Raw genomic sequence first — 13,920 nt, forward strand, 5'->3', positions numbered from 1 at the left:
TTTATCTCCCACTAAAAGCAACCAAATGAAGCAAAATCAAGAACGAGAACTCGATGAAAATTTCATGTACAATCTATGTAATTTTTATCTCAAAAGCGCAACAACCAAATGAAAAACGAAGACTGGTTACGTAATCAGTTACTGTTTATGAACAAAAATAAAACTGAATTTGGTGGGTTTTTGACATGCATGAATCACACTTCTGTCTGATTTTTTAGAAAGACTGCTAATTAAAAACCACGTTGCGTTTTGTGAAGCAATTATCATACGTATGATCAACGTCTAATTTTATAAATAAGAACTGTACTTGGTAACTTTCCATAGAAAATTAACAGAAAACACCGTATTTTCACATAGTCAGGAAAGCTAACTTGCACTTCTATTACAAGGAAGGGGACGATGGAAATAAAAGAAATAATAATAATAAAAAAAACGATAAACAAACAAAACAGAACAAAATGTTATCGTAAAAGGTCTAAGCAAATAAAACAATAGCCCCCTCCCCCCTCAAAAACAAAAAAACAAAACAAAAAAACTATAACATGGAATTGTCCACAATTTTGACTCAAAAAACTTTGGTAGGCTTTATCATAATGATCATTTCAGCAATTGAAGGTTTCTTTCCATAATAGCTATTAAGACACTGGCTGAAAAACTGTATATAAAAACGTCACAGGGGCAATAACTCCAACAAGGAGAGTCCGACAACTTTGATCCAATGCAGACTTTTGTAGACCTCACAATAAGGATCATTTCCGCAACGGAAAGAATTTGGCTAAACTTACCGGTTTCGGAGACGTACGAGATATTCTGACTCCTCTGTTTTATTTTTAGTAACAGCGGCAATGTTTTTCGCGGTTCAAATATCCCAACATCAGATCTATGCAGAATGCCCTAATGAATATTCAAAGTAAATTTGATTCAAATTGATCAGGTATTTTCAAAGGAGAACATTTTTGAAAGGAACAACATTAAAAATATTGAAAAAATGCCGAAAAACGGCAGTAACCCCAACATGACTTCACAGAATAAAACGAAAATTTGACCACAGATACATCTCATCGTGCTGAATACTTTTACCCTATGGCAGAATTTAGCTAAGTCTGGCGGTTTTAGAGATATATACGAAAACTTGTCTTACCCCGCTTTATTCTATATTTAGTAACGGCGGACATATGTTTTTTGACTTATAAAAAATTTCACATCCGTTCGATGCGGAACACAAGAAGAAACATTCATACTAAGTTTGATTTCAATTGGTCGAGTAATCATCAGAGGAGATGATATTTGGAGGTAAAAACATTAAAAAAGGCAAAACAAAATTGAAAAGGGACAATAATTCCAACATGGCAGGTCAGATTAAAACGGAAATTTGACAACAGAGAGATAGACCTCATCATGCTGAACACTAAACCACGTCAGAATTTGGCAAAAATCTAATGATTTTGGAAATATACACGAAAAAAAATTATGTCTGACCCCTATGTTCTATTTTTAGTAACAGCGGCCATGTTTTTGGATTATATTCTTTTGATTACCGCTATAAACTTGGTTCCCTTGATTACTCTTTCAGCAGATCAAAATCCCGATATCAGTTCCATGCATGATACCAAAAGTATTAACTTAACATTCATATCAAATTTGGTTCTAATTGGTCAGGTAGTGTCAGTGAAGTTTTGAAAAATTGTTAACGACGATGAACGCCAAATGATGACTATAGCTCAGAAGCTTAAAAATTGGAAATCGTACCCCATACAAAGCCGTTCAGCGGATATGATATACGTAACTCTAATCGACAGAGGTATTTCAAAAATACTAAAATTCTACCGCGAACTACAATTCTTTGGCGTAAAAATACAAATAAATGTTCACAACATGTATAGTGAAAAATGAGAAAATAACGGTTACTCAGAGCAATATTGTACATCAACAAAAATAAAGCGTGTCGTCAAAATTTTCATTATATTCACACATGAACTTCGTGGTGGGATCGGGTAGGGGTAAGGGTGGGATCCTTTCTCTTGTCTTTGTAGTAGAGATAGGCCGCAGAAGTATGTCATCGTGAAGCTTACTCCTACCATGAAAGAGGTTGGAATTCCGTTTCCCCATACTCAGATATGGTACCAAGTCAGAAAATAGCCTGCCAAAAAACCTCTAGCATTGCCGGAAGTTAACACATATGACTTACTTTTTAAAAAGACAAAATAAATAAATAAATAAAATAACACTTCGACATAAAACGTACTTATGAGGAAAACGATATGTCAAGAAGACCCTGTACTAACAGATGAAAATGTACAAGATCTACGCTATACTGGAAGAACTCGTCACAACAAATGTATATATACAATATAACAAGAATGAAAGATCATGTTTTGATTTTACGATTGTCAAAATTAGTAAATATGAATCTATCAGCCTGGTCTAACAATAGTTATCGATTTCTCTAAATCAACATCATTGAAACAAAGTCAAAGGTTTGACCTTGAAGAAAAGTGGAAATCGCCCACAGGAAGAGGAATGGAACAGATCCAAAGCATACGTGACTAGAAGCAATGCCATGAAAATACTGACCTCCAAGTCTCACCGATATTTGTTTGGAGGACACTAAATGAATCCGTGCATCAAATGAAAGAATCATTCATCGATTTGTTATGTAAATGAATCCAATATGTCATACTCAAAAATACTAATTTTCTTGAATGAAATAACAGAACACAAGTCTATAGCTTGTAGATATTTCATGGTCTGGTGATAAGTCGATGTACTTTAATACCGGTGTCCGCTCGTACTCAGTATGCTGAGCAAGCAATAAAGGTTGGAATGTGGACACTGGTTTTTGGTTATTTAAATAAAATCTATAAATATTAAAAGATAAGGACCGAAAGACAAAGTTGGGTAAGTCGGCGAAAATCATCATATACGAGGTTAGGGGAAATCGTAAATGCGTCATTCTCGTAAACTGAAGTTAACTTGTTCCAATGGATACATGTTACAAAGATAACAGATACAAAATCAATTAATAAGATACCAAAAATAAAATGTTCCGGTACAAAAATATTTTGCATTAATTGCATGCTATAGATGCAACCATTTAAAAATCTTCGATCGTTTTGTTGTTATTTTATCCTGTCTCCTGGACAAATAACAAATAAGACAGACGTGCAGATGGGTAAAAATATCTACATGTTCGTGTTAGTTAAAATTGTATGAGCAAAATAAAACAAGGTTATGAATCAACATTTTTGGGGAGGATTTTAATGAGAACGATTTTAGCTCTGGTATTAGTTGAGACGCGCAGCTCGAAGTGTTACGTTATATGTATTTACCATTCATTTTTAGTCGGGTCTTGGGTAAAAAAACAATGCGAGTTAGTCTGCCAACTGTGCCGAACAGTATACCATTTATCAGAGAATTTTTATACTAAGAAATGTTCACAATGTCTACACTAATTTATATATAAATACTGCCTTCTCATCTGATAAAACTTATTATAGAAAGCCTTATTAATAACGCAAAGAAAATTGTCTCAAACTATTACATGTAATGGCAAATGTCCAACAGTTTTTTTTAGAATGACCACAGCGTACAAGCAGGTATTATATTGGTTGAACAATCAATGTCCTTTATTTAATCCACAAATGCCCGGCTATATAATGTGAAAGGCAGTTGAAAAAGGTTAAAGACAGTAACTATGCGAGAAATAAATCGCGAGTAGTAGACAGAACATACTTACTGTAGCACCATGCAACAATGCAGAAAAACTTCCTTAATGGATTGCAGTGAAACCTACCTAAACCGAGACCTGAATAAACCAGAAACCTGCCTAAACTGTACCCTGAATAAACCAGAAACCTGTCTTAACTGTACCCTGAATAAACTAGAAACCTGACTAAACCAAACATCTTAGGAAACCCCTATGTCCCAATTCTAGTACATTCTAATCTGAACAGGTATCTTAACCAAACAAAACTAGTCTAGTCTGAAAGGGACCTGGTTTAGTCAGGTATCTCTGTACTAAAATTTCCTTCTTTAATATACAGACAAAAGTTCTGTACACATAAGAAAGTTAATTAACTGCTGGGATCTATAAGAATCTGGCAAAATTGAAAAAATAATAAATGACGCTAAAACCACCCCCCCCCCAAAAAAAAAAAAAAAAAAAAAAACAACAAAAAAAACAAAAACAAAAACAAAAAAAACACGAATTTGACAATGTGGATTAAAGGTCTATAGAAGAATAAGTGACGGTTGGTATGATTGGGGAAGGTGAGTTATCTCCCTCTGATGATGAAATATAATTAAAGCAGATTACTCTCTATATCTCAAATTACAGACACTTAAAAAAAATCACACATTTACTCATTTATAACTTAAATCTTGAGAGATTAAATATAAATTGAACATTTCCGTATTGGATTCATATGGTAACCCCATGATTGGTAAAATAATACAATCATGTGTACTGTCTACACTATATACAAATATAATTTTCGCATAAATTAAGTGTAGCATATACAATTTATGTGCGGTACTTTTGCACATGTACAAAAGATTTTTTAGAAAGAGACATCTGATCCAAGACAAGAACTCATACCATAGGTATTTTCACCATACAATGACAAAAATGTTAAAAATATTATGTAAAAATCTAATACATTGTACTTCATGAAGGAAGCTACTCTCTTATGAATGGCACTGTCATACCTAACAATGGAGATCATTACTGGAATCTTTCATTAACTTAATAAGGTTACTTTCTCACGCAAACAACTTATGTAATAACTACATGTACTTAAATATCAAATTTACACTTACATTTTGTACATACAACAAACGGATATCCTACATTACACAAAATGTAACCAAGAATCTTCATTCTCTGTTGGAGTTGTTTTAGCAAAACATTCAAAACCGTAATTCTGACCAGAATTATTATCCCAATACGTGTCTCCATTCGCGATGTAGGATACTGCAAATTCAAGTTTCCCATGCACTGCAATCGAATCCGGTGCGACTATACTAAATGAAAATCGGTCCGTCGGTCCGTCACATGAATTTTGTACATAAGATGCCGAAATATCATGGAATGTCCCCCAATTGTTCGTGGTATATCTGATTCGTACAGATTTATGGAATCCTATGTTTGCCACGCGAACAAATCCTGTAATTGTCATCTGAGTTATCACAGCATTCTCCAAACACACTTTATTTGATAAGACTTTTTTGAAGAAATCGTCCTGAGCACCGGGTTGAACAAAGCAAGCTGCTAAATACCGATTCCCTATTCCTTTTCTTTCCTCATCTAACCCCATTTTTAAATCAGACATAGCCGATGCCGGTATTTTCGGAGGAGCATCAAGGTTAAGAACATGACGAACATCTTCGAGATCTAAGCCCATTGCGTCGGCAAAACGCACCATTTTCTTACGACTAGGTGTTCCGGGAGGAGTCTTGTTACTTTTCAAAGAGGAGGACTTCCGAAGTTCTGCCTTACTAAAGTTAAACTCTGATTCTTCATATTCAACATATTCATCATCTTTCAAGAGTTCAGTAATTGATTTTTGAGACCCAAAATCATAAGCAGAATCGAGTTTTAAGGGTTTAGTTCCATCAATTTTTATGTGAGGAATAATTTTTCCATCAATGCCATTAGTATTTAAAGAAAACTCATCACAATTCATCTTTTCTTCTTCAACGTTTCCCTCTGAAGCCCCATGCCCTTCGCCAAGGTTGTCAGCATCATCAACTGGACTATTGATTGAATCGGCGTAATCACTCTCAGCTGATTTGCAATTAGTATCATTTGATTCTAAAAATGAGTCTAGATCATCTATCATATTAACAAAAACACCCTGGTCACTAAAATCAGAATCGTTTGAATTCAAAATTTCATCTCTTTCATCCAACAGTACTCTTTTACCTGACATTTCTAAAACGTCGTCTGCTTCGTCCTCAACTAAATCCGTACCTCCATTCATTGTTACACAATCCCTAAATCCAGACATAGTATCCTTAAAAATTTTGTACACAATCTTTGTTTTTGTTGCAAATGATGATCCCTTTTCAGGCGTGTTTCTTCTGTTTGCTACAAAATCCGCTGAGACTGAATAATTGTCAAGAACACTTTCTTCCCCGTACGATAAATTCCTAGGTAAAAATAGCCTATAGTCGGGTTCTTCATAATTAAGTTCCGTGTCGCGTTCATCTTTGTGAGAAAGCATAATATAGAAACGTTCAGAACAGATATTTAATACTGACAACCCAACTTTACGCTAAACCGGTATATATTTGATATTACAAACACAAAAGCCCTTCCGTGATCCTTCCATTTTCACAGTTCACGTAACGGTCAAGGACAAGGCTCACCGTCGTTTTAGGTGCGCAATTACGAAATATTCAATAAAATAAGATTGCAATGTGAAAGAGTCTTAAGTTTTATGCATTTTAGGACTTGTCCCTTTAAGTGCCACATGCTTATTAACACTGAAACAAAAGTGTACACAACTTTTGAGCCCGTTTGACGTAATTGGCTACTTGTCACGTGATCACAACATTAGACTTAGCTGTAAGTCACATGGTTTCTAAATATATACTTAACGTTTCCGCGGGAAAATTGAACAAATGTAATGCTTCATAAAAAAAAAAACAACAAAAAACAAAAAAAAAACAATATGTGTAGCAATATTATTTTTCCTTTTACAAACACTGTTTTTTAGGCACAGTCATTTTCTTATCGAATTTTATATTGAGTAAGATGATTTTTTTTTCTCGCGAAACCGTGAAAAAATAACCATTACCTTTTTTCAGCGGTAGACTGAGTTTAAAAAAAACATTTGATTATCTACATATATATAAGTTTTGAGGGAAATATTGAATCATAATTTTTCTGTCCATGGCGTGTAAATTTTTTTGGGTGCTCAAATTTGGAATAATTTTATCTTTTTCGAAAAAATCACCCCCCCCCTTTTCAGTATAAAAATAAGATATAATATTGCTGTTTATTTTTTTCTCAAAACATCGCAATATTCTTCACATATCATGAAGGTAAAGAAAAAATAAAGAATGAGTATTAAATGAAATTAAATACATAATACTAAATAAAACTAAAATTAATCACTAAATTATCTCACAACTTTCTTTTTCGATTTGAACATGTTTTGCTTCTGATAAAAAACACGAATTTCCGAATCGGCTAAGTCTAACGTATCTACAAATTCCTTTCACCATTGAGAGCAAGTTTAACATGCAAATAACATTTTCACACATATAACACGCCTTTTATACTTAGAGTATTGCTAAACTAAGGCAATCATAATCAAGCGAACCAAAACAAGCAATACACATAATTTAAAAGTATTTATAAAGGAATGGAACATAGAAAATTATAGGCGAAATTTCTGCATTTAGCAAAATTGCATGTGCCATTGTCTATTAAACGTAAAATTTTGAACAGGGATAAATCAAAAATAAATTTACACTTTTAATTGGGTTAATTTTAATCCTGTATTATAGGTTTAAATGGTTTTCTAGTGGGGACGGGACGCGCTTGGTTTAAAAAAAAAAATAAAAGTTCAAGGGTTATGTCCATTTTGTTTTCCTTTTAAGCTCCTTTCAATTGTTGTATTAAATATAAAATATTTATTGAAGATGATACTTCTAAAAATATGCCCATCTTCAAAGAAAGGTCAAAAGGAACGTGTGTGTGTAAAACTGAAAATTGTGACGAAATGCGTGAAATATACGAGGGTTTTTATTATTTTTTTCTTAGAAAAGTGAAATTTAACCTGATTGCAAGCCACGTTTGGTTTGTAGCCTAAGAGCTAGGGTGGATTATATTGCGTTGACCAAAACAATTTATATTCATGTTATTGTACACGCAGAATTCTGTCAAATACACAAATGTCGTAATTTAGCGTTCTAGTTACTCATTGTTATACCGTTTGTTTGTCTTCAACCGGTGTACTCGATTTGTGTCATGCTTCTCTTTAATTGCATGTGCATGTTTAATTGCGTGATATTTTTCCACAGTGACCACATTTCAAAAAGGAGTTATGATCACGAGAAAGTACTACAGCCTGCCCTGTGGTATGAGGATTTCCTTGCCGTTAATGGTTGGCCATGGGCTGACATTTTCATCCCGTTGTTATTTTTGTCTCTTTGACATGTGCGCCATACCTATTCTCGTTATATTTCACGAAATACGATCAAGGATTTCATTTTTATACTAGTCCGAATTTCCTCTGTAGCCTCCTCTTTTTTTATTTGGATCTTGATATGTCGGGTTGCAGGGTCAGAGGAAATTCGGACTACTTTATACTAGCACTTTTTCCTTATACCGGAAAGTTGTTTTGTTTTGTTTTTTTTTTTATCCCGATACTATAAGTTTGAACTCACATCAGGACAAAATGCATTATCTTAAACAAATAGAGACCCTCTTTGGATTTTTTTTCTATATTTAGCGGGTCCAAGGGTGGTGGTGGATCCCTCTTTTTGTGCGCGCATTTTTTTCTGGAACCACCCTACATTTCCAAGATCACTGGGTACGCCCTTGCTATTCGTTACGCAAAACAAAGTCATTATAAAAGCAAGCGATTTACTAACGCATTTATGTAGCCTTGAACGAATTTGCAGACGAGATTGCACAATCAACAAATAAAATTCATGTTTATATGACGTTTAATGCATTAATTATGATTGGGTTCTTTCACAATAACTCGGTTTTAAAAGTTCTCTAAATTGTGTGACTTAAACTACAATCATCATGTAAACACAATAACAGCTTGAAATGTCACGCATCTGACAATGCACTTTTCGATGTCCCATTGACATAAATAATAAAAAGAACGCAATTTCTTTCAGACTAACTTTCGACACAGGTTTTTACGGAGCCCTGTTGGTCTCACAGAGATAAGAGATTGTAATTTAAAAAGTCCAGCGCTGTAGATTCAAAGTCCAGCCTGTAGATTCAAAGTCCATTTAAAGATTTAAAAATATGCATAACATTATCAGTGTTATTATGAACCGGCAGTCAGACCTTGGACATTCATTGGAATAATTACATCTGTTAAAAAACTGACGTGTTGACAAAATAGTTTCTTTAGCTTTTTTCACTCTCTCACGAACACATGTTTTAATTAATAATGTCTCCAAACTTTGTAAAATTGGCCTAAAAAAGTTGATACTAACAGTCACCATCCTCCATATGAAGAATAATCAAAAGAGAACAAGAGCTTTAATTAAAAAAAAAAGAAAATAAAAATTAGCACAGATCCCTACACTCGTGCAGATCTGATAGTTGCAATTGCCTCCCAGATCAAGAATGATATACCTATCTGTTATCCTCCTAGGTACATACCATTCTGGAGGGGGCCTAGGATATGTTGAATTAGATTTTTTTTTCGCAAGAGCGGATATATTTTTTTCCAGCAGCAGCCTGAAATAAAAAAAATCATTTGAAAAGCTACATTGTTAAATAATGGGGAAACTATTGAATTGTATTTTTTTTTCTGTCCATGGCTGAGTAAATAAATAGCCCGCCTAGTAAAAAAAATTCGGTGCCTTAGTCTGCCTTGATTTATTTCCAATAATTCAAAAAGGCCTTTTTATATATACAATGTACTAACAACATGGCCAGATTTAAAGACGCACAGACTGAGGCAGTAGTGAATAGAGAAATTCAGAAAACGAGGGCGGGAGGGATGCTTATGTGATTATCTATATAATAAAAAAAAATCTCAGCATAAAGTGCTCTCCTTCCTTTGATCCGCCTATGGCAGTTCATCAACGAAGCCGAAAAAGCTCATTTTGTGTCAAAGCTTAATGCCAATGAATGTTGTGTGACTTTCAAGCGCGGGTATTTTTTTGTCACTTTTAAAGTCGATTTACGAGAAAATTTACAAGGAAGCAAAACACAACAAATCAGAGCCCCAAACAAGAAACATAGGCGGATCAAATCATATTAAAACACGGGACGCAATATTGCCAAATAACTATAAAGCTATTTAGCATTTTATTATATTGACAATCGTGATTAAGACCCGTATTTCTTATTTTATTCTCGAAAAAAAATGAGGTCTTGTATTCCTCCAGAAAATCTCTGCATCAACCTAGCCCGAAGTTTAAACTTATAGAAATAATAACAATTTAGATTAAAAAAATAAGTACTAAGTGTCAGTATCTGTAAGAATCAGGTAGTGGGTGAAGCATGGTATGAAAAAACCACCATTTTGATAGTTTAATTTGACTTTTTTCACCATCAGAATCAAGGAAAACAGACAAGATTTTCCATATCATGCTGGCCCGGTGAGTCACAATTTCATTGAAATGCACCGAAAATGAACATTTCAAGGACAGATAACTCATTTTTTCTAACATTATATTGAAAAATTTCTTAGCAAATCCAGTGATGCAGAGATTAAATAATGGTCTTTTCAAATAGGGGAGATATCCTTGAGTGAGTTTTATTGTCAGATCGGTGGGGTTTTGACATGCATGTTTTTGATTTTTCCCATTTTGTGGGTTATAAAAAAGAAACTATATGCATGTATCATAATGTATATAATTTCTATATATATCTCAAATTCTACAATTCCACAGTGTCTCCAGACACGTAAAACACGTTTGCATGACGAATACAGCAATGTTCATGCAGAAATGCATCCCGTTACCAAGGTTATATAACGGTATCTCGTCCATCATACACAATAACGACATTATGTAGCAATATAAACAAATAATAACATCTACTTATATGCATACTAGGCGTGGATTGATTTGTAAATTGAATATTTTTAAGTAAAAAAATCGACTGCAGCCATTTGACACAAACACCAAGAACGGGGCGGATCCAGGGATTTTTAAATTTGTGTGTGTGTGTTGGATTTTTAGATCGAGGGATTCTCGCAAAATGGGGAAGGGTTCCAGGCCATTATATATTCTCATTTTTTTCCTGATTTATGCATGAAATAACAAAAAAATCATAACGCTCATCCTCAAGGGACAATTATATACACTTTCATTAAATTCTGTCGAGTAGTTTCTGAGGAGAAAAAAATTAAGTACAGTGAAACCTGTCTAAACCGGACCCTGAATAATCCGAAAACCTGTTTAAACTAAACCCTAAATAATCTGAAAACCTGTCTAAACCAGATATTTTTTGAAGTATCAATTGTATTATATTTTAACCTGAGTAAACCGAACTCCTTTCTAAACCGAACAACTTTAAAGTCCAAAAGGGATTCGGTTTAGACAGGTTTCATTGCAATAACAAATAGCAAAAAATGTCGAGATAGGCAATAACTCCAACATGGAGTAACTAACAGATTAAAACGAAAATTTGACCACAGATAGATCTCATCGTGGTTAAAAATTTTTATTTGTGTTAGAAGTTGGCTTAACCCAACGGATTTGCAGGTATGCGAAAAAAACTTCTGTCTGCTCCCTATGTTCTGCTATGTTTTTCGACGGATAAAAATCCTTAAATCACCTCTATGCTGAATACCTTAAGGAACATTCATATCAAGTTTGGTTCTAATTAGTCTTGTAGTTTCAAAGACGAGTTTGAAAAAAATTGTTAACGACGACTACGGACGCCAGGTGATGGCTATACTTCTGACCAGGTGAGCAGAAAAGGAGGACCAAACTACCAGAACCATCCATCTACATCCGCCACTGGTAGATTAACATCTGAACAGTCCCCGCTTCTAAACTTTCCACAGCAGCAATAACTTCGTGCCCTCTAGCAAAAACCTTACCAAGGATAATGCAGGTGCATAACACCGACATTCTCACAATCTTTATTTCATCAGGGAACAAATTAATTTGGCCTCTGATCCGTAAATTGTGTACCTCAGCGCTCAGTTGACAGAAAATAATGCGTATGAGATTAGATAAGACAGGAGTCGAGACACTATCCATTCATAAAAACATTATAGATGGTTGTCATTTAGTTCAGGTTCAAGGACTAGGTGCAATTTTTTATCAATGGTACAATATGATCCATGAGACCTCTGCTATTTATAACACAATAGAAAAACAATTTAAATATGGATTGTTCAAGTAAGATATATTATGTTATTTTTATTGTAGGAATAAAAGTGCAGAATGCATGCAAAGCTTTTATTTCAGGTACAATGTATTTATAATGATATATATATATGAAGTAGTTCCGATTACGATAGTATAAGAATGAAGGGCAATGTTAGCTAAATCCGAAAACACGACGTCCCAAAATTTGCCTCTTGCTTTCCATGATTTAATAAGCAAATAATGCGTATGAGATTAGATAAGACAGGAGTCGAGACACTATCCATTCATAAAAACATTATAGATGGTTGTCATTTAGTTCAGGTTCAAGGACTAGGTGCAATTTTTTATCAATGGTACAATATGATCCATGAGACCTCTGCTATTTATAACACAATAGAAAAACAATTTAAATATGGATTGTTCAAGTAAGATATATTATGTTATTTTTATTGTAGGAATAAAAGTACAGAATGCATGCAAAGCTTTTATTTCAGGTACAATGTATTTATAATGATATATATATGAAGTAGTTCCGATTACGATAGTATAAGAATGAAGGGCAATGTTAGCTAAATCCGAAAACACGACGTCCCAAAATTTGCCTCTTGCTTTCCATGATTTAATAAGCAAAAAAAAAAAAAATTAGAATTGTACATTAAATCGGAATCATAACCAAAACAATAAACAAAACAATAAGACGTTGCGTACGTTGTTGTACGAAAACCGAAATATTACTATTAGAATGTGGAGTTATCAAAGGCAATATAGATATTAAAATGTGCAAAAATGTTTGCTGTTTTAGAATTACAATCATAAATCTTTGAAAGATCCCGTTAATTTTGGAGGGAAAGCATTATTCGATCACAAGAACGTCCATTTTCATATGTGAACGGGTAACATTAAGAAATGCTTGCTTCCCATTTCACCAATATATCTAAGTTGTTTCTTGGCGTATTTTGATAAAACCAACTTTTTTGGAAAGAGAAGTTTGTGCTTCAGACGATGTCATAATTTTTCAGGACGTAATGATAAGTTCAAAGCGTATTACAATATCACAGATGTCTCCCCTTTGATGTGGACATTGTAAAAATGGAAATAAACCGATTTGAAGACAAAATTTTAGACATTTTTTTAAAGGTATCCGGACAGCTTTTTTAATCGGGACTTTTATTAACTATATTGACAATTTATTACATAACCCCAATGAAAATATATATAAAATGTTCAATCAGTCTTTTTGTTAAAAGCCTTTTTGTCCGTATTTTAATTATGTCACAAATCTTAATTTTTTCGACGTTGGCCATTGGCTATTTTCTTGCTTACCGTTGTAAAATATAGCAACGAATAGTATTTTTACCAAAGTATATTCACGCTTAAAGGACTGAATAAATATTCAGAATATCATGTTTATTCTAAAAGAAATAATGAGTTTTATTGTCTAAAAGTAGATAAATACGCACGTATGTTGTGATGTCACGTTGTCTTTTTTTCCGACGGTATCTTCAAGTTGCGTGCTACCCGGTCTTTATCAAAAGCTTTTACGTTAGCTTTGAGTGAACTAATAACTGTGAAATTTTGAATTTTACATGTATATATGCTGCATATAGTATATTCTAAAAATAATAGTTCTTGATTGAACAAGTATCTAAGCGCAGCATTTTGTCTGTGTCTAACCATACTATCACATCTAAAATTTGTATATTTTATTTAATCACGCGTACACCATGCGGAATTCGAACGAATTGTTCAAAAAGGCAAATGGTGTTGAGTCGATTTCTTCATATACTTAAGAATGTATTCATCCTCCTCTTTGGTTTTATCATTTCATTTTTTTTCTTTGGCTTAACAAATGGGTTATATATTTATGTAAAACCGTGTCTAACAAAAAAG

At 33.6% G+C, this 13,920-nt stretch overlaps 1 protein-coding gene across 1 annotated transcript; it reads right to left on the reverse strand.

The window, feature by feature from the left end:
• Nucleotides 1-4,850: 4,850 nt before the first annotated feature.
• Nucleotides 4,851-6,371, reverse strand: LOC148617123 (uncharacterized). Its single transcript, XM_088584445.1, has one exon. It carries the CDS (start codon nt 6,222-6,224, stop codon nt 4,851-4,853), a length of 1,374 nt encoding a protein of 457 aa, XP_088440571.1. The 5' UTR covers nt 6,225-6,371.
• Between the last annotated feature and the right edge of the window lie 7,549 nt (nt 6,372-13,920).

The sequence above is a fragment of the Perna viridis genome, chromosome 5 (genome assembly GCF_037379345.1).
Source record: "Perna viridis isolate PV_CMFRI_1.1 ecotype Kerala chromosome 5, ASM3737934v1, whole genome shotgun sequence".
NCBI lineage: Eukaryota > Metazoa > Mollusca > Bivalvia > Mytilida > Mytilidae > Perna > Perna viridis.

What these genes read in the sequence shown, in the direction of transcription:
- LOC148617123 (XM_088584445.1), bottom strand. Translation starts at nt 6,224, where the DNA reads ATGCTTTCTCACAAAGATGAACGCGACACGGAACTTAATTATGAAGAA.